The sequence below is a fragment of the Miniopterus schreibersii genome (assembly GCF_964146895.1).
Source record: "Miniopterus schreibersii genome assembly, chromosome: 4".
Taxonomy (NCBI): domain Eukaryota; kingdom Metazoa; phylum Chordata; class Mammalia; order Chiroptera; family Miniopteridae; genus Miniopterus; species Miniopterus schreibersii.
The window spans coordinates 45,164,183-45,183,021 of NC_138105.1; the positions used below are offsets into that span (position 1 = coordinate 45,164,183).

The 18,839-nt window shown below is 36.3% G+C and overlaps 1 protein-coding gene across 2 annotated transcripts in view; it reads right to left on the bottom strand.

Moving 5' to 3' along the window:
• LRBA (LPS responsive beige-like anchor protein) overlaps positions 1-18,839 on the bottom strand; it is a 504,599-nt gene that overhangs the window by 394,538 nt on the left and 91,222 nt on the right. For both annotated transcript variants that reach the window (XM_081135597.1, XM_081135598.1), the window contains exons 23-28: positions 8,013-9,050; positions 6,866-7,044; positions 5,860-6,013; positions 5,332-5,512; positions 2,294-2,421; positions 1,713-1,820 (exon numbers count right to left, since the gene is read on the bottom strand). In XM_081135597.1, coding sequence (XP_080991723.1) covers positions 1,713-1,820; positions 2,294-2,421; positions 5,332-5,512; positions 5,860-6,013; positions 6,866-7,044; positions 8,013-9,050 — 1,788 coding nt within the window. The remainder of the gene's footprint in view (positions 1-1,712; positions 1,821-2,293; positions 2,422-5,331; positions 5,513-5,859; positions 6,014-6,865; positions 7,045-8,012; positions 9,051-18,839) is intronic.

Genomic DNA, 18,839 nt, shown 5'->3' on the forward strand with positions numbered 1-18,839 from the left:
CATATAATAAGAGAAAAAGCAATTGTAAACTCAGATTAGCGATTAAACACCTTAGCTCTCAGCCTCGGGGCAATAATTTCTTTATATCCCCAATCTTAGGTCATTTCCTTTTTCATCAAAGTTTGTTTCTGCCACAGAAGAGGCTCTGAGATAAGGTTTGGGAAATAGGAACTTTTCTCTTTTCTAAAACTCCTATTAGGTGATGATATAACTTTTATAAATACAAAAAAAAAAAATTGTAACTTTAATAAATGACAATATTGACAAATACTCTAATTCTCTGTCCAAATATCATAACTTGTTAGAAAATTCCAAAAAGCCCGACCACCTAGAGCCAGAGTGAGGAGTTTCAATTTTATTTTAAGTGCTATGAGAGGACATTAGAGAATTTTTAAAGCAAAAGAGTTATATCATCTTGTCTAGATTTTTAAAGATTACTCCAGAAAATACAAAGTTATGGGCAACAAACTCGACACCTGTTCAAGAAAAGAGAATGGGGGGAGAAGAAAGCAGTAATATTTGATCCCAAAATGAACCACAGTCAGTGGGTTCTGAAAAAAATAAAACTTGATGGTTTCTTGATTAAAGGAATAACAGCAGCTACCAGAAAGAAAAATAATTTTTTAAAACCTGAGATTTAGGGAGACAGTATAATCAAACGGTTAAGATCAAAATTTCAAGAATCAGATTCCCTGGGTCCTTAACCCACTTTCACCCTTTACTGCTTGTGTGATGTTCGGCAGTTATTTAACCTAACCCTACTACCTTTCTCACGGGACTACTGCGTGAATTAAATAATACATAGAGCATCCAGTTCCATGCTTAATATACATAAGTGTTCAGTAGCTATCAGCTCTACTATTAACTAACTGTATACATGTAAAAACCTAGCAAAGAGCTGAAGTGAGCACTAAAACACTAGAGGGGCAATTAAAAATGGAAGTTATAAAGTTTATAAAACACATGTAATATAGGGCATCTACTACTCAACACATACTAATTGGTCAATAACTATCAAATAATGACAATACTCCAAATCCTGCTGAGCAGGGTTACAAATGATTTTTATTTTCATAGTTATACTTTCTTATATGACTGTACACTTCCTATATGCAGCTTGGCCACACCATGCATTAGAATCAGCTAAAACAAAACTTTTCCATCTTTAAAAACTTAAACATTTCATCATGTACCATTATATAATATTTCTTTTCCTTTGAGGGGAAAATATCCAATATTCAGTAAAATAATAGGCTGTTTGGAATTTAAGCATTTCCCTATTTTCGGAGCATGGATTCTGGAATTAAGACGCCTGGGTCTGAGTCCTATCATTCACTAGCTCCATTAGCTTGAACAAGTTACTCAAGCTCTGTGGGCCTCAGATTCCTCACTTATAAAATGGAAATTACAAAAGCACCCAACTCAAGAAGTTGTTGGACTTAATGAGTACATGCAAAGCACTTACAGTGTTTACTATATAATAATATGTTATTCTTTTTGGTATCATTACTCTGATATATTAGCTCCATTTATATAAATAACACTTTCCAATATCCTATGATTCTAAAATCATTGTGTAAAAACTGGTTTCTAGGCCTTCTCTCTCCTCGACTATTTTATATTACAAAGAGTTTTCATTCTCAATACTTTGGGCTCGGAGGAAATACATATCAGCTAAGAGAGTACAGAGTGAAAGAAACACTATAACTTACGATGTCTCTGAAGACAACTGCCCTCAGCCGGTTAATATCCATGTCCTGCAGGAGCCTGTCAAAATCTCTCACTGGAGATATACCACCAGTTACCATGTCCACTGGACTCTAAGACAAAAAATATACACATATACATTATACAGATATTTTTAAAAATAAACAGTATTCCAGAAACCAGAAAAATCAGGCTATAAGTACTTGTTTTTACAACTTCTTTCTTTCTTCTTTTTTCTGATTCTGGGTTAGAGATGGGGGGTGTACACAAAGGGAGCATGAGGGGAAACAAGCTGCGTGCTAACTCTCCAAGTACATGCAATCAAATGGATGCATTTCAAGGGGAAAGGTATAGGAGACACAAGAAAAGTAAACATTTGGAAAAGCAGACAAGATTAAGTATAAGCAAATCTTTACTGTATATTTAAACACAAATATTTGAATGTTATGTCCACAGACTAAAATAACTATTTTAGGACTTCTGTCAGATTTATTTAACTTTACACTGCAATGAACAAATAAAGTTAAGGCCTTAATCGTAAAATAAGAGTGTGCCTTTTTATTTAATTAATGATTCTGTACATCACCTTTGCTGTGGATTTCCCCATGGGGATCAGGCTGTACACTGTTTTCTGGCCTTTGGCGACATCTCCTCTCGTCTTCAGTTGTGAATGCTGCTGACACTCTAAGCAATTCCTGACTGCCACTGCACACACTGTTATTTAAGGGAAAGATTGGGAAAGAGAAAATTATATTTAAGATTATGGACCTGATAAAAATCACCTACCCAATACAACTTACATATGATTTTATTTGAAGCAGACTACCTTTAGCAAAGTCCTAAAGTGTCCCTGGACTTTCTCATCTATTGTTTGTTTTCTGACTTTGGTAGTGACTCTGTTAGGGGCCACTGCTAAGAGGGAATCAGTCCAAGAACCTTAACAGGCTACTGGTTCTTAGATCTCACCTAAGCTACTTACAATGATCTTTTATTAAGAAAAAGATAGGGGGAAAGAGCAAGAAAGAGAGTTGCAAGGAAACAGAAAGCAAATCACAATGTATAAACTAGTATATGACAATAACCTTCTATTACCCTCATTGAAGTAAAATCATTAAACTGGAAACTTGCCTGCTTTTCTGATAATGTATTATTACAGCACAATAACAACGGAATGATAGAGGGTAAAGCATTTATAGGAAATATTTATAGAGTCTACATTTTACTGGCTTTCATTAAAACTGTTTAAAAGGTGAAAAACAAAAAAGAGATCGTAATTACTATACAGCCCAAAATTACTTCTCTAAAAATCTCACCAACTGGGCAGCTAACTACTTGAGTTATTTAGAAATTAATTTTGAATTTTAAATGATGAATTAGGTAATGCACAACTGACTACTAATTACTTGACATTACGTAATCATCTCAATTTCCAACCAGATCAGTAACACCCAAGGTATCTGATTGGAACAAGAGTGGGAAAACAAATTAGGAACAAAACAGCCCTGGCTGGGTGGCTTTTGGGGCATCATCCTGTGCACCAAAAGGCTGTGGGTTCTATTCCCGGTCAGGGAACATACCTAGGTTGCAGGTTTGATCCCCAGTCAGGGCAAGTACGGGAGGCAACCAATGGATGCTTCTCTCTCACATTAATGTTTCTGTCTCCGCCCCACCCCCCTTCCTTCCTCTCTTCCTCTCTCTAAAAATCAGTAAAACATATCCTCGGGTGAGGGTAAAAAAAAAAATTAGGAACAAAACAGGAAACAAGTGGGGACTTTAAGTACCACCAGACTACCCTATGGCTACACACACAGAATTGAGAAAGCAAAGCATTCAGAAAGGTGTCAGGAAGGAAAGGAAAATATTCTTTGTACTACTTTCGTCACAAGTTGCATAAAATCAAGTTTGGGTCTGCATTACAAAGTTTAAAATCATGTAAGACGGCCTAGTGCCAATCAGCCTCAGAAGTAAGTGCAGGTTACTCTTAGTGTTGCCCTCTTACCTTCCTTCCCCAACCTCAGGAAAAAAACAGGAAAGAGGAGACCAAGGATCCAAACATTTGGATTATTTACCAAGCTTATCATACCCTAAGTGATCCCGGACGAGTTACTTTCTGAGTGTCTTTCCATATATAAGAAGAGACGGTGCTGGGGTAGACTGACGCTCTCTTTATTTTCTCCTGCAGCTATGAGGGTGAGGACAAACAGTATTCCCGAGCTCCTGAATCGAAAGCTTTCCAAGCAGAGGACAGCACTGCTAGTGCAGCCTCACATTTTTAACTCTAGAAATGTACTTTTTTAGGAAAGTGGAAAATTTATTAAATGGTATGAACAAAAGCAATGGAGTCTAAATATTTTAATTATATTACTAATAAAAAGTTTAAGGAAGTATAACAGAAAAAGAGTAGGAACACTAGTTCAACATACTACTATATTCACATTCCAACTTCAATTATAAATTTTGAATTTCAGTAAGTTTCCTATTTTCTCTGATCTCAACTTTCCTCATTAATAGAAAAAAAGGAAATGCTGACTCACTGTGGAAATCAGCAATAATGACAAATAACAATAGTCGATAAACAAAAGCTTGTTTTGCTATGCTCACTATTTGAATCTCTCTAACTTAAAATTTTAAAACAGCTTTCTAAAAACTGTTATGCCGAGTTCTTTAAAGCATCCTAAGTTTAAAAGTACTCTGAATAGCATTTTGAGTAAAAATAATCATTGTACCAAAAAAGACTAAGTACAAATGTAACTCAGTTCATGTAACGTGTTCGTACTAAATATGGGAAAGTATTTCATTAATTAGACTTTCTACTTCTAACATCATGTTCTCGTAGGTGCCTTATATCCAATTTGGCTTCATAAGCCGTAGCTTGTAATGGTTTTGCTTCCATTTTTTGGTCCCCCTTTTGCCACCTACTTCTCTCCATTTAATAAGCAAATCATTAACAAAGTCTCAGTATTTACAACTGGATACAGGAAAACTTCTGCATTAAGAAAAAAAAAATGGTTTATCTAAGGAAGCCCAGTAACACTAAAAGTTCTTTTCACGTATTTTAACTTTTACCTGAGGAAGAACTGCCCCCAGGAGAACAGAGATTCAGTACTTTTATTAACTGCTTGAACAAACTACCACAGCTTATCAGGATAAAGACTACTTGAATCATGCTAGTTCAGAACCTTGCTACTCAAGTGTGATAGTAAGAGAAGAACATCAGCGTCACCTGGGCTTGTTAGAAAGACAAGTTTCGGCCTCTTCCCAGACCCATGTAATCTAACCTGCATTTTAACAAGATCCTCTCTGGTGATTCATGTGTATAAATTTTTTTTAAAAAAACTTGAGAAGCACTAAGTTAGAGCAAAAAATGATTAGGGAAAGAGGCGTAATGCTGACCAGAATCAACATTTTCAAAACACGTCCTTCCTCTTCTATCTGTCAACTACTACTACAGACTATAGCACGGTACATACACAGGCCTTCACTCTCTGCAAGTTGAAAAGTAGCATATGACCAAATGACTAGCACACATTGCCCAACAACAGGAGAAAGATAATGTTGCATTTAATATGTCTGGATTACGGAAAATTTGTCAAGTACATTCCTAAATGGGTTTTAACAGCTCACCTAGTCGGAGACACTGCCGCAAAATTCCGCCAGATGACATATTTTTTTCAGCTTCAATTTCAGTAAAGCCGAGAGAACTTGCAAATACGAGCACATCCACAAGGCTGATTAGCCTCTGCAAAAATGTCACAGAGGCTTCTATGGAGAGGCCCTGAGTAGGTTCAATGTTCTCCAGCTCATGCTGTAACGAATGAAGTTTGACAATTATATCTAAATTCTGATAAAATCTAACATCATTAGATACATTCCCCAAAGTTCTAAATTTCATAAAAAGCCAGGCTTTCAGAAATCCACTACTGCAGAGTGATTTCCTTATCATTTCATCTAAAAAAAGGCAAAGGAAACATACAATTGAACCACTGTCAATCATTTTATATTCACTAGCTGACACATCCCTAAGAAATCAGCATTCCCTTTAGTCCTTTCATTCCTGCTGCTTTTGATTTACAGCACATTCAAGTTTTAATCAATAAAGATGCATAAAAGTCATGTTTTCACACCAATTTTATAGAGTAGTTAAGTCCTTACTGTAGCCGATGTAGCAGCTGAAAGCAATGGCAGTATACCCCCACAAGCCATGACCATATTGTCCATCACTTGAGAGATGAGATGAATTGTGTTGTGTACAAAGATGACATTATCACTGCTATTCACGAAGTCCATAACTGTCTTTGTTGAATGGCTGTCCAAAGATAAATGATGTTTACTGATAAAGCTAAAGAAAGGAAATCACAATTTGCCTACTTGAGGGGAGGGAGGATAAGAAGGTGCTTTTGCTTCATCTTGAAAGCTGAGTAAGATAATGATGCAGCAGGCATATGGGGGTGTATACGTCCTCAGAAGGTGCGGACCATTCCATAGCAGCCAGTTACTATCCAAGCCCTTTTCCAGTGCTGAAACATAAATACTATTCATCTGACACTTGATATGAAAAGTTGGAACTAAATTATCCTTAACTGGGGACAGAACTGAGAAGCCATGTGGCAAAAATTAAGAGGTAAATGGTGCTAAATATGCTATTGAAAACGAATTTTCTACTAACGTTTTCTTAGATAATGCCATAAAATACTTTTAAACAGAATAAAAGTAGTATACAATGACAATAAATGAATTAGGCACTTTTGAAATCATAAATCGTACAATCAAGGATAATCTAAAATACACAGGGTTTGTTATACCAAAAATTCACTGGCAAACTGGATGTTATTCTTAAATACCAATTTTTCTCAGTACTTATAATAATAAACTCACTTGGTGGATCTATCTCCAGGTGAATTATTTAAAATATGCTACAGGAAATAAATGTTCAGCAAATTTTTAAAAAGAAAATCTGATTTTCAAAGTTTTGTAATGAGACAGGGTGACTCATTTTTGTAATGGAGAAAAAAAGTTAATTCAACAAAACCTTAACATAGAAATAATTTATACTCTATTTTTAAGCAATTAATTGTAAAATGTTAACTACGTAACTTTCTTTGAAAACAAAGGCTAAAGTTTACTACACACATCTTCTGTAATAAACATATGGACAAACCTTCTCCACATCTGTATATCTGTTTCTATGGAAAATAACAGATCAGTGAGCAAACGCTGATGCATGTGAGACCACTTGAACTCCGGAATACGAAACATAGCGGGTCTGGAATCCCGCCTTTGTCCGTTAACAACATCTGGTGCTATTCCTTGCCCTGATTGCTCCTGTTGCCTTGATGTCTAATACAGAAAATTAAAAAGAGTAATAAAATAAGTTCAATTTCAAAGAAAGGCATTAGTAAGTAATTTAATACCTCCTACACAATTCATCTAACACACGCGTTTTAACATACTAAGGAACCAAATTAGAGAAAAATTATCAAGGAGTAATAACAATACAGTCCTTTAATACATTTAAAGCAATTATCAAACATATTAAACTGGCACAATTCAACATAGTTACCTTGGAACCATGTTAGTATTACCACCAGCTAAGTAGCATTGTATAAAGAAACTCAAGAAGTTCTTTGTTTTGAATATTAGCATGAAAGAAAGGCAGTATCTGGATTATAAACTGGCTGGAATTAAGAAAAACAAACAAACGAACAAAAAGGTAGCAGAATGAAGAACCAACCAACAAAACAGGAAGGAGGGACAGAGCAAAGAGCTGAATAAAGTGGAAAGGACAACATGCAACCAACTACTGTCTCAGGATCACTCTGCGACACCAGTAAGGGAGAAAGGGGGGCCTCTAGAGCTCACAAAAGCCTCCCTCCAACAAAAGAGACAGACTCGCAGAACAATTTTAGACCACATACTTTGTATAAAAAATTGTACACTAGCAGGTGGTTCTGCAAGAATGTAATCCTAGATGTTTTTGGAAAATTAACGTCCTAACTGTGACCGGGTTATCAAAAAGAGGGTAAAAGGCAAGCATTTCCAATGTTTGCTTTATAAACTAAAATTATGCCAATCCTGAAAACTGAGTGCAGTAACTCTTAGTGACGCTGTGGTGAAAATAATAAAAGCTGCCATTAAATGAACTTATACTACAAGCCAAATGCTGTGCTCAAGAAATATGATCTTTACATTCATTGCATTTAGGTAATTGCAAATAGGATACAACGAATTCCAAACTAAAATAAAAGTATATACCTTTGCTCTACTTTTACTCATGCAAATACATTTCAAGAAAATAATATAATCACCTCAAGCACAGGTTGATGAGGCTGAGATGCCTCCATGTTTGTACTGGCCTTCAATTCCAGTCTCTCAGTATCTGTGGCAACACTGGAAACATCCAACCTAGCAATCCTCTGCTCAGAAGTAGTGGGAGACTCTAAGACATTACCATGAGCATCACTAACTGCTTTGGTTTCTACAGCCACGCTAGTTGTTTTCTTCCCTTCCTGCAGCATCTGACCAATGTCTGATTGTACAGCTGCCTGGGAAGCAGTAGTGTCTGGTGAGGTAGCTGAAGACTCTGAATCTTTAGAATGTTGAGTTTCAGTATCAGTTTGTTTCTTTCTTACAGGTTCCTCCTCTTGAGATACTGATTTTTGGTCATTACTAAACATGTCCAGTCTTTCCCTGGCTTCAGTTGTACAGAGAGACAAACTATTTTCTTGGAGCTCTGTGGGTAGACTAGCTTCCTCAGTAGGACTACTGTCTACCTTCAATTCTACATAATCATCATCATCTTCCTCCTCTGCTATAGACTTATCCAGTAATTCTGGCGCCTCTGAGGGGTCCTCTTCTGAAGGAGAACTTACTGAAGCGGTTACTTCACTGACAGTCGTATCTTTGCCAATTGTGTTCAGAGTACTAGAGGAAATAGTTCCAGCTTCTACTGTGTCAGAAGATACTTTTAAATCACTTGCATTAATTGTTTCATTTATTGGCATTTCCTCTAAAGGGACTTCTTCCAGTAACTCCTGATTTTCCTGCCCGGGTTTCCTTTCTTCATTTGATGTACTATGAGTCTGCAGTTCAATGTTGGAGGCAGAGTCTGAAGAACTTCTCTTATCAATATGTGACTTTTCATCACTATTTCTGGTGGCATGAGGAGACACAGGAGAATCCTTCATATCTGATTGTTGGGATCCTCTAGAAACAGTTACATCCCTGCTAAGGCCAGAGACTGCTTGAACTGAACTTGAAGAACATTGCCCTATTTCTTCATCCATATTTCCCTGGTGTTCCCTAAATATGTTGGCAAGGTTTTCTTTGTGTATTTCAAAAGTGACCTAGATGAGAGACATATAATCGATCAAAACAGGCACACAACAAATGAACAAAACATGCAGAACATAAAATATATTTAACAACTTTTCAAATACACAGTTTGTATAATGCAATAAAACAATTTTCCTGTAATATCCTTATAAAATGATAAATAAGTCAATCACAAAATTCTAAAAGTCAAGAAAAATTATAGCTAATCTTAATGCTAACTAACAGGTAGCATGCCATCAAACCACAATAAGAACACAGTTATTTACACTATTAAGGATGTACTGGAAAAGAACACCCTATACTTCTGGCCTCTATTAACTTTTACCAGGATCTAAGTATGTACTACTGAGAAGTGCTTGGCGAACTAGATAACACATTGTTTCAACTGCAATGAGAACTCTTTTCCCCATGATTTATCCTCAGCAGAGATTAAAAACTATCAATTATGCTCACAATTAGAGCAGCTCTCGATATATTAAATTAAAACTTTTTCTACTAAGCTAAAGAATACAAATTTTCTTAGCAGTGAAAATAAATTCAACCCTTCCCCAAAGGTCAACTGTCATTTTCAAAGTCTAAACTGGTCACAGTGGTCTGAAAATTCTAGTTAATCCATCTATGCACCCATTCATTCCACTTGTATGTGAGGAACTACTATGTATTCAACAATGTCAACATCCCTATATCTCGCTTAGCCTTTTATCCAACTAAATGGAAAAAAACTGATTAGAGAAAGTATAAAAGAGTGCTGTGATTTTTTATGTAAAAAGGTTTATGATTTTTTATCTCATCAAGGATTATTATCTTATAGCGAACCATTATGTGATTGTCACTGGTGTTTCAATGGAAAATGCCTCTCAAAAAATTATAATACATGCAGAAAGTACAGGCATGAGTACAGTTTATCAATGCGAGAATTGTTTCTGTAATGTACACTATGATATATATAATAAGTTGAACCTTTAGTCAACAAACCTTAATTGAGACCTAGTATGGAAGGATAATAGATGGCACCTAAATGAGTTTTTATGCCCAAAGATCCACAGGCCTTTTTGAAATACAAGTTCACATAGATAAAAGGCAAGCAAAAGTAAAAATACACAATGCACACATTTCGCTCTATAGCTATTAACTAGCCTTTAATCATGACATTCACAGTACATTCATGCCATAATGTGATACAGCTAAAAATTAAAATGTTTAAGCTCCTGCTGAGGGGCTGGCGGCTGCACCCCCACCTGAACTGGCTGAGTGCTCCTCCTAGGAGAGCTAGAGTTGTAGGCTCTGGCAGAGACTGAGTGGTATGGCTCTGGAGTAGGGGTCACCCTCCCATTGAGTTCCTGACCATGTTGCCCCCAAGTAGGAGACCCACTAGCCCCATCCTCCCAACCCCAGTACCACCACCCTAATGAGTTCGTGTCTTGTGGAAGGATCTATGGGGCAGGGCCAGCCTGGGCCCACTCTACAGTCTTTCTTTGGAAGACTCTGGAGGAAGACCAGGCAACCTCAGGGTTGGCATTGTAGCGGAGAGACAGAGGAGGACCTCAGAAAGCTTTGGACCTTTTATTGATCTGACCCCAGCTCAGAGCTCAAAATAAACATACAAATATGTATGATAATGTAAAGTAATGAGAGATTTTAAGGAAAAAAAGAGATGGAAAGTAAGTGAAGATAGCCTTGGTGGAAGGGCGTATTTTACTAGGGTAAGTGGGCAAGTCTTTGGGGATGTTATATTTGAACAGAGACAAGAATAAAATGAGATAGTAAGTTATATCAGAACAAGCATATCAAAAGGAAAAGAGTTTCAGGCAGACAAAAGAACAAATGCAAAGGCCCTGAAGCCAAAATAAGCATGCGATGTTTGAGGAATAAAAGGCCAGTAGACAGAGAACTATAGACGGTAAAGTCAGAGATGCAGCCATTGGCTAGGTCATGAGGCCGCAGCATTACAGACTGTGTTAAAGACTCTGAATTTTATTCTGAGTGACAGAGTGCCATTAGAGAATTTTGAGTAAGGAGGAGACATGATCTGACTTCTTAAAGTATCAGTTTATTTGGAAAAGTGACTTTAGGGAGATCATTTCCACACTGATAGAACGATCACCTAAGGAACACAAGTCACATAACTACCAACCTCACAGTGATTTTGAAAATACAGTAGATCATCTATCAATACAATAGCCAGTGCTTTAGAATGAGTTTAATTTTCAATAATTATTTGGTTTTACTTTATTCAAATTAAGGATTCTTAAAATTTTTTTATAAAATATATCAATAAACCTCTTGCTAGTTCTGCATCCCAAGGGATGCCTTTCCTGGGGGCTGTGAAACCATCTCTTTGAAACATGAACATCAAGGACGGTGGTGCCCTGTCTCCTGTCTCTGTGGGAGTTTAAAGCTTGGGTCCTTGACTCCGAGATGTCAAAAATGTACAAAAATATTCATTTTCCTTTTGGATAAAAACCAGCACATGTATGTAATGGACTGTACTTGCCTCTCCATTTGTAGTCAAATCTATTCTAAATAGTGCTTTGCCTTTCCTAAGCAAACCAACTTGTTTACTGTTTCTTCTGTAAAAAAAGGAATATTAAAAATGCTTTCAAAATTCTGAAGTTGATTTTTAAATTTCCCCTTAGTGTACTCCAATGGCCTAAAAGTGAAATTGAAAAAGGAGCAATCATCATTACTGTTATCTTTTTTGATACTGTTTTCCTAATGGTATTTGTGACTGATAATTCCTAATTAATTACAAGATATTGTACTAAATTACCCAGCTAAAAGACTAGTCATTAATCTTCACAATCATTTGATAGCTAATCTATAGCTGTTTGTAATGTTTGGAAAGCACTTCTATAAACTACTAGTTAACTACAACATTTCTTTTGCCATTACTTTCAACTTAATTAGCACTCAAATTTACTAACTAGGAGATAAAAGATGAATACAATACATCAACAAATTAACATTTTAATGACATATTTAAAAAATTTTAACCTATAAAAATTCAGACTTTTAAAAGTTGGGTAATGTTTAGGAACAGGCTTTCCTTTGTAAGCAAACATATCTTTTTTATTGTATTTTATTTTCCTATGGAAATACAAGCTGAATATGATACGCTGCCTTCTAATTCTCAGGTTATCAACCTTCCCACCGTTGATAAATAAGACATATCTTTAAAAACAGCTGAATATTTGCACGTGGGGTAGCATCCATAAGCATAGCAGAGTGATTACCACCACATAACGTATCTTTTATAAAGACTCTGATCCAACACCTTACAACAACAATAGTATAAGGTAACATATAATAATTAAGATCAAAGTATAAATATTTATATGTTTACAAAAATTGAGTGATATATTTTATGCAAAGCACCTTGGTTACAAATCTAAATACTCTGGTTTGAACCTAACTTCTTAAATGCTACCCTAATACAACCTGACTAGAGGAATATCAAGAATAAAGTCTATACCATCCTAAGAAAACTACCTAAGAGAATTAGTTATGAAAATAACATGGTGCCCGGCTGGGCGTGGCTCAGTGGTTGAGCGTCGACCTAGGATCCAGGCAGTCGGGGTTCGATTCCCAGTCAGGGCACATGCCCGGGTTGCGGGCTGCAGCCGATCAATGACTCTCTCGTCGTTGATGTTTCTATCCCTCTCTCTCCCTCTCCTTTCCTCTCTCTGAAATCAATAAAGATATATTTAAAAAAGAAAAAAAAAAAAAAAAAAAGAAAGAAAATAACATGGTAAGTTCAATAACAAAGGGAAAGACTCCCAGGAGGAAAACAAGTCATATGCATAATAAGCATATACATTCATCATGTAATAAACTTAACATTTTTTGAATAGGTAGTATATTTTGATGGGGTACAGAAGACAGTCCCCAAAATACAGCATGCTGGTACACTGAGTATTTTAAGATGAAGGAATCTGAGAACAGCAGGTGCAGGAAAAACTCTGACTTCTCCAAACCCCTGAAGAGGGTCACAGATTTAAAAATATTACCTCCACCAATTTATCCAAATAAAATTTTGGAGAATGCCAGAATATGAAAAGTAAACTTGAATCATTTATTCAATCACTCCTTCCTAGAATTACAAGTGGTCTGGCAGCACCCGATATCAATTATATCAAAGCTACAGCTTTTGCTTTTAACTTTACTTCTCCATAATATATACACTGCATGTACACTTAGTAACATGCAGCGATTAAATTCATGTCGGGAAACAACAACAACAAAAACAAAAAAATCCAGAATCTCAGAAACACAGATCAAACAAACGGTTGTCAGAGGAAAGGGGTCGGAGGTCAGTGAAAAATGGGAATATAGTCGATAATATTGTGGTTAATTTGCACAGTGATACATGATTACTAGAATTAGTGCAACGATCACAAGTACAATATTGTGTAGCAACTACACTTAAATAAAAATTAATTTAAATACACTAAATTACCCAATGAAGTTTTGGGGGAAACAGGTACACACCACTTGTAACAACATATTGGTACCGGAAGTTCTAAAAAGTAATGTGGCGGTGCATTCCAAAGACAACAAAAATATCAAAATACTTTCCTGACACCGTGGAAACTAAGCTAAGAAGGAATAAGGGAAATGACAAAAGGAACAAGTCACTACTTCACCAGCCCCCCTATCCTCTGGGTACTGAGTAAAGCACTGTAAAGGTCACCACTCTCATTTCCATTTTCTGATGAATGAACTCAGAGTCAAAGAAGTTTAACAGCGTGCCCACGTGCTTCCACAGAAAGTTAAATCCAGGACTGCCCAGTTTTTTCCACTATAACACGATGATGCCTAAACATAGTGTCATGGGCACACAGATTTTTCCAGTAGTGTTCTAGAACAGGGGTCCGCGAACAGAAGCACCCACACCAAGTCCAGCTGCAGCCTATTGTTCTAAATAAAGCTTTATTAAAACACAAAAATAAAATATATATATAAAATTCATGAAGTGTATCATTAAATAAACTATTGTAAAATATCGTATGATCATAGTTTTTGTAAGAAAATAATTATACGTATGTATGTATTTATGCATATAACAGAAGACTGAAAAGTTTTGTACCATAATGCTAATATTAAATACAAGTAAGTGGTGATTCTTGGTTTTTGTGTGCATACATTTGCACTAGGTTCCAAATTTCCTACAATGAGCACATATTATTTTTAACAGTAAAAAATAATAATAAATACTACTTGGTTAAAATAAAAATTTAAAGCCAAAGAATACTTTAGCAATTAAGTATAAAAATGGTGACAATTCATGAAATGTGGAAATTTTTATAAATCTTGAAATTTATTTTAAAAAGATATAGCTTTTAATTTTACTATACACCCACCATAAACACACACATACAAACACATGTATATTTATATATACCAGTTTATAGCTTGTGATTTTTTTTTAACAATTTTAAGAAACCACTCACAAAATTCTAAAAAAACTGATTTCTACCTGCATTTTATCCAACCTAAACATTATTTTCTTCTGATATAAAATGACTAGCATTTATGTTTAAGCCATTTCATCACATTGTTAAAAGTAAAATCTTAAGATATTTCAAATATAATCCAAAACAATGAACTACTTTACCCAAACTGATCATATGGGGGTAAACAAATCATATTGTATTTTTAACTCAAGTGTGAATAACTTCTACTTGTTGATTATTTTAAATCATAGGCTCATTCTACCTTATGGTAATATGGGTCTAGACAAAATACAGTATCTAAAGTTTTTACTTTTGTTTAGAAAAAAACTTTTTGAACAGTTCTCCTAATTCAGAATATATTAAATGACTTCATTTAAATTTTAAAGAGTAGAAGCATGTTAGCAGACCAAGGGAAAATAGTATTATTTGGTTACTCAACATAATGCTCCATTTGAAGCATAAAAAAGAAAGACAAAGATAAATACTGAAAACCTAAAGAACTCTCAAGAAAATAATGGAATTAAAAGATTACTCTTAACAGGTATACATTTGAAACCATCTGACCACAGTAACCAACACAGTGCAGTTACACCAGAGGAGCCTATTACTGGTTATAAACCTAGTTCAGCTGTTGGAGGAGAGGGATACAGTGACAAACAGCTTCCCTGCTACAAAGGTGGCAGGAAATCTATCAAAGTGGACAATAAAATTGCAATTGAGTTTCTTTGGCTTTTTATAGCAGCTGAATATATCCTGGTGTAACTCTGCAAAATCTATCTGATTCTGCAACATTAGTTTTTTATACACCAGTTCTTTATCAAGAAACATGTTATAACTTTGAGATATTAAGATTTAAAATGACTGCAAAAAGGAAAAAATAAGCATCATTTCAGTATCATGTGCATGGAAATCTTTATAAAGCTTTTGAATAAATATTTTCAGAGGGAAAAAAATGATTCCAATAATCTCAGCAGGCTTTTAACAGCATGCTACAAACTGTTCACTAATTATTGAATCAGTTCAGCTCTGTCCTAAGCATCATTAAATATTGATTTGAACAGCCTTAAAGTATAAGTTGTCTGTTTTATTTTAAAAATAGATATCAAGATATTAAAATTCCATAATAATTAACATAGCAATATTCAAATAAACTACTCTGCATAAAAACCTTATGAAACAGAAAAGCTTTTAGTCAATAAAGGAAATTCACACAAAGAAATAAAGCTAAAGGACATTAATAAACATTAAAATTAGAGGTGAAAAAGCATAAGAATCAACTTGTAGCTTTAAATTTTTCCTACCCCCCCCCCCTTAGAGAGTTAAGTAAAGCTTTAGCACTTATTTTTTAAAGTATACTTTAACAGCAAAAAGTGATAGGTCTACATATAAAATTACCTCACAATTAATTTAACCAGCATTTATTCCACTTTATAACTGTAATCCTAAAACTTGAGTCAAAGACTGGTTCTTGGCCCAACGCGGGCACAAGAGGCCTCTCCATAAAGCAACTATTTTCTTTGCAAAGGTTTTAAGATCTGTTTAAAGCCAAATGTGTCACCAGAGTAAAGAAAAACATAAACTGATTGATTAATCAAAGCTATATAAATATCACACAAAATGTAAAGCCTACTTTGGGTTTGTTGTGTATAAACTAAGTCTAAAAGAATACTTAAAAACAGTAATTCCTATTTCTTCAACTTTCTCTGCACCATAACATATGCTCCTAGAAAGACAAAAAAGGTTGACCTTCTTTTTAAAAATTGTATTACAAGATGAGTCCATATCTAACTTACGTAGTATTCCTCTACTCTCCACAGTTCTAAAGAGTATATCATATTATATTGGCAGTTCAGTACATGAAGGTGGGAAGCAGAGAATTTTATAACAGTTAGTAAAAATAATGGCCTGTACGCTAGAGGGGTGCTCATAATTTAGAGTGCGTAAGAAGGGCTTTTTTAAAATACAGATTTCTAGGAACACCCCATGAAATTCAGATTGAGATTCTAAGATGGGGTTCATAATAAAGTGCGCACCCCAAGTTCCTCTGATGAGGTGGTGCCAAGTCATCCTGGGTGTGACTGCCGCATGGGGACTTCAGAGACAGCTGCTGCGGGGGGAGCCTGGGGCACTGAGGCGCACGGTGCCACGGGGCAGCTGAGCCAAGCGGCCCCTTAAGACGAGGGTGCAGTTCGCCGACCTTCTGCAGCAGATTTTAACGAGCGGCTGCCAAGCAGGCAGCACTGCGAGTTCCACGGGAGATACGAAGGAGTGGAAGAACTTTCATACCCCTGCTAGAGACAGCTTACAATTAACAGCCCAAGTAAGAAATCACTTTTAACCAACCATCGATCATGAGCGGTATTGGTCTACGATTAAATGCTCGCCTACATCTGCTGTGTTCCTCACGACTGCTGCTCTTCGTGTACATTACACACTTACTCCTTCCCGCCGTGTTTAGTTTTTTATACATATGTTACCTCCCATGTTAGAAAGTAACTTCTTCCAGGGTAAGATCTGTTCCTGACTCACCTTTCATAGCAATTGGAAGGTTTTCAAATACAAAAAGATAGAAAAAACAAAAGGAAGAGGTTGAAAGGAAAAAGAGAAAGAGGAGAGAGAAAGGTAGAGAGGGGAAGAAAGGAGACAGGCAACCGAGTGAGGCCTGGACACAGAGCCTGGAAATAAGACCCGCCCCCGTCGGACGGCCCAGCTGGGGGAGGAAAGCAGAGAGCAAACGGACCCGTTCACCACGGACAGAGCAGACAGGAAAGAGAACCATGCTGGGCAGGGCGGGGGTGGGCAGAAGGCAGCGGGTACAGAATGGAGGTGGGGATGTTGGAGGGGAGACAGAGAGAGAAACAGAGGACTAGGAGAGAGGAAAGCAGTGGCTCAAAGACGCAAAAGCAAACAAGAGGGAGAGAGCCGGCCAGGCAGGGAAAGGTGGTGGCCACAGTCAATGCCAGCAGCCAGGAAAAGGGGCATAGAAGACTGGTTAGTCACAGGTTGGGGAGCGAAAGGAGGGAGGGGAGGAGAGGGAGTGAGGGGAGAGGGGGACTGAAGAGTGGCAAGGAGGGTACTGGGAAGGGGAAATGAGAAGGGAGAGGGAGGGCGAGAGAGACACTTAACGAGATAGCAAGAGAACATTAAGTGATTTCATACAAAATGATAGGACCCGAGAGCACCAAAAACTGTCACAGAGAAGTAATTTAACTAGCAAAGTCTTCAAAAAAAAGGATTTGGGTAGGTACAAAGGAGCCCAAAGCACATGCATAAATAAACAAAAATAAAGAGCTAAGGAAGCATGATACATTTTAGAAAGACTAGAACCAACACCGCCAGACTGGAGATGCTGGTCAAGTGAAGTAGTGGAAGGTGAGGTGGGAAATACTTTGTTTCAAAGGGAACAGTGAAATGTTAGGGAGAAATTATGTGGCAAAACACTCTTATTTGCTATTCTAAGAAGATTAGAACAAAGTCTTTATGGAGATGAGTAACATCATGTTAAGTTATTCTTAATAAGTCTAGAGGAAAGTAACACCTAAGGCTAGATAGTTCATTAGAAATATCCACAGTAGAAGTAATCTGGATATGTATGAAGAATTAGAAATCACTAAAAAAAACTTCAAAGTAGGTAAAAGACAAAACCTTGCAAAAATAATAAATCTAACAGTTTCAAGAGTTAGAGAGTGGAACATTTCTTAGGACCCAGCAATTCTACTCCTACTCAGGTATCCTAGAGCAATGCTTTTTTCAATGTGAGGGTAATTGAGTTGGCAAATCATGGAATCTCTTACTGGGGTATGAAATGAGAAAGAAAAGTACGAGTGTATCACTACATACCAAGACTTACTAAAGGTAAATATTGTCTCATGAAACCTCTTGTGGAGGGAGAGTGGTATGTGTGCATACATACCTGGTCACAATAAATGTCTTAGTGTGAGCCACGGTAATAAAAAGTTTGAAAATAACTATTAAAACCTTTGCCTGTGAGCACCTGAGTTATTCATAGCACTGAAAATGAATGAACTAAAGCTATATTAACAATAAAAAAAAAACTTAAAAACACATGGCTTGACAGAAATAGACTAAATCACTGAAAAGTCCACACAGTATGATGTAATTTTCATAAAATATAATAGGCAACATTAGATATTATTTAGAAATACATTTTTGGCTTTTTAAAGGAGGACATGATAAACACAAAATTCAAAGTGGTGATTAGGTTTGGAGCAGAGGTAGGGGTTGGATAAGAGAAGCACACAGTCTGTGCTTAAGCTGGGCAGTCACAATTCTTCCTTTTAACACTTCATGGCAGCGACATTCACCCAGTATGCCACAAGAATTTTT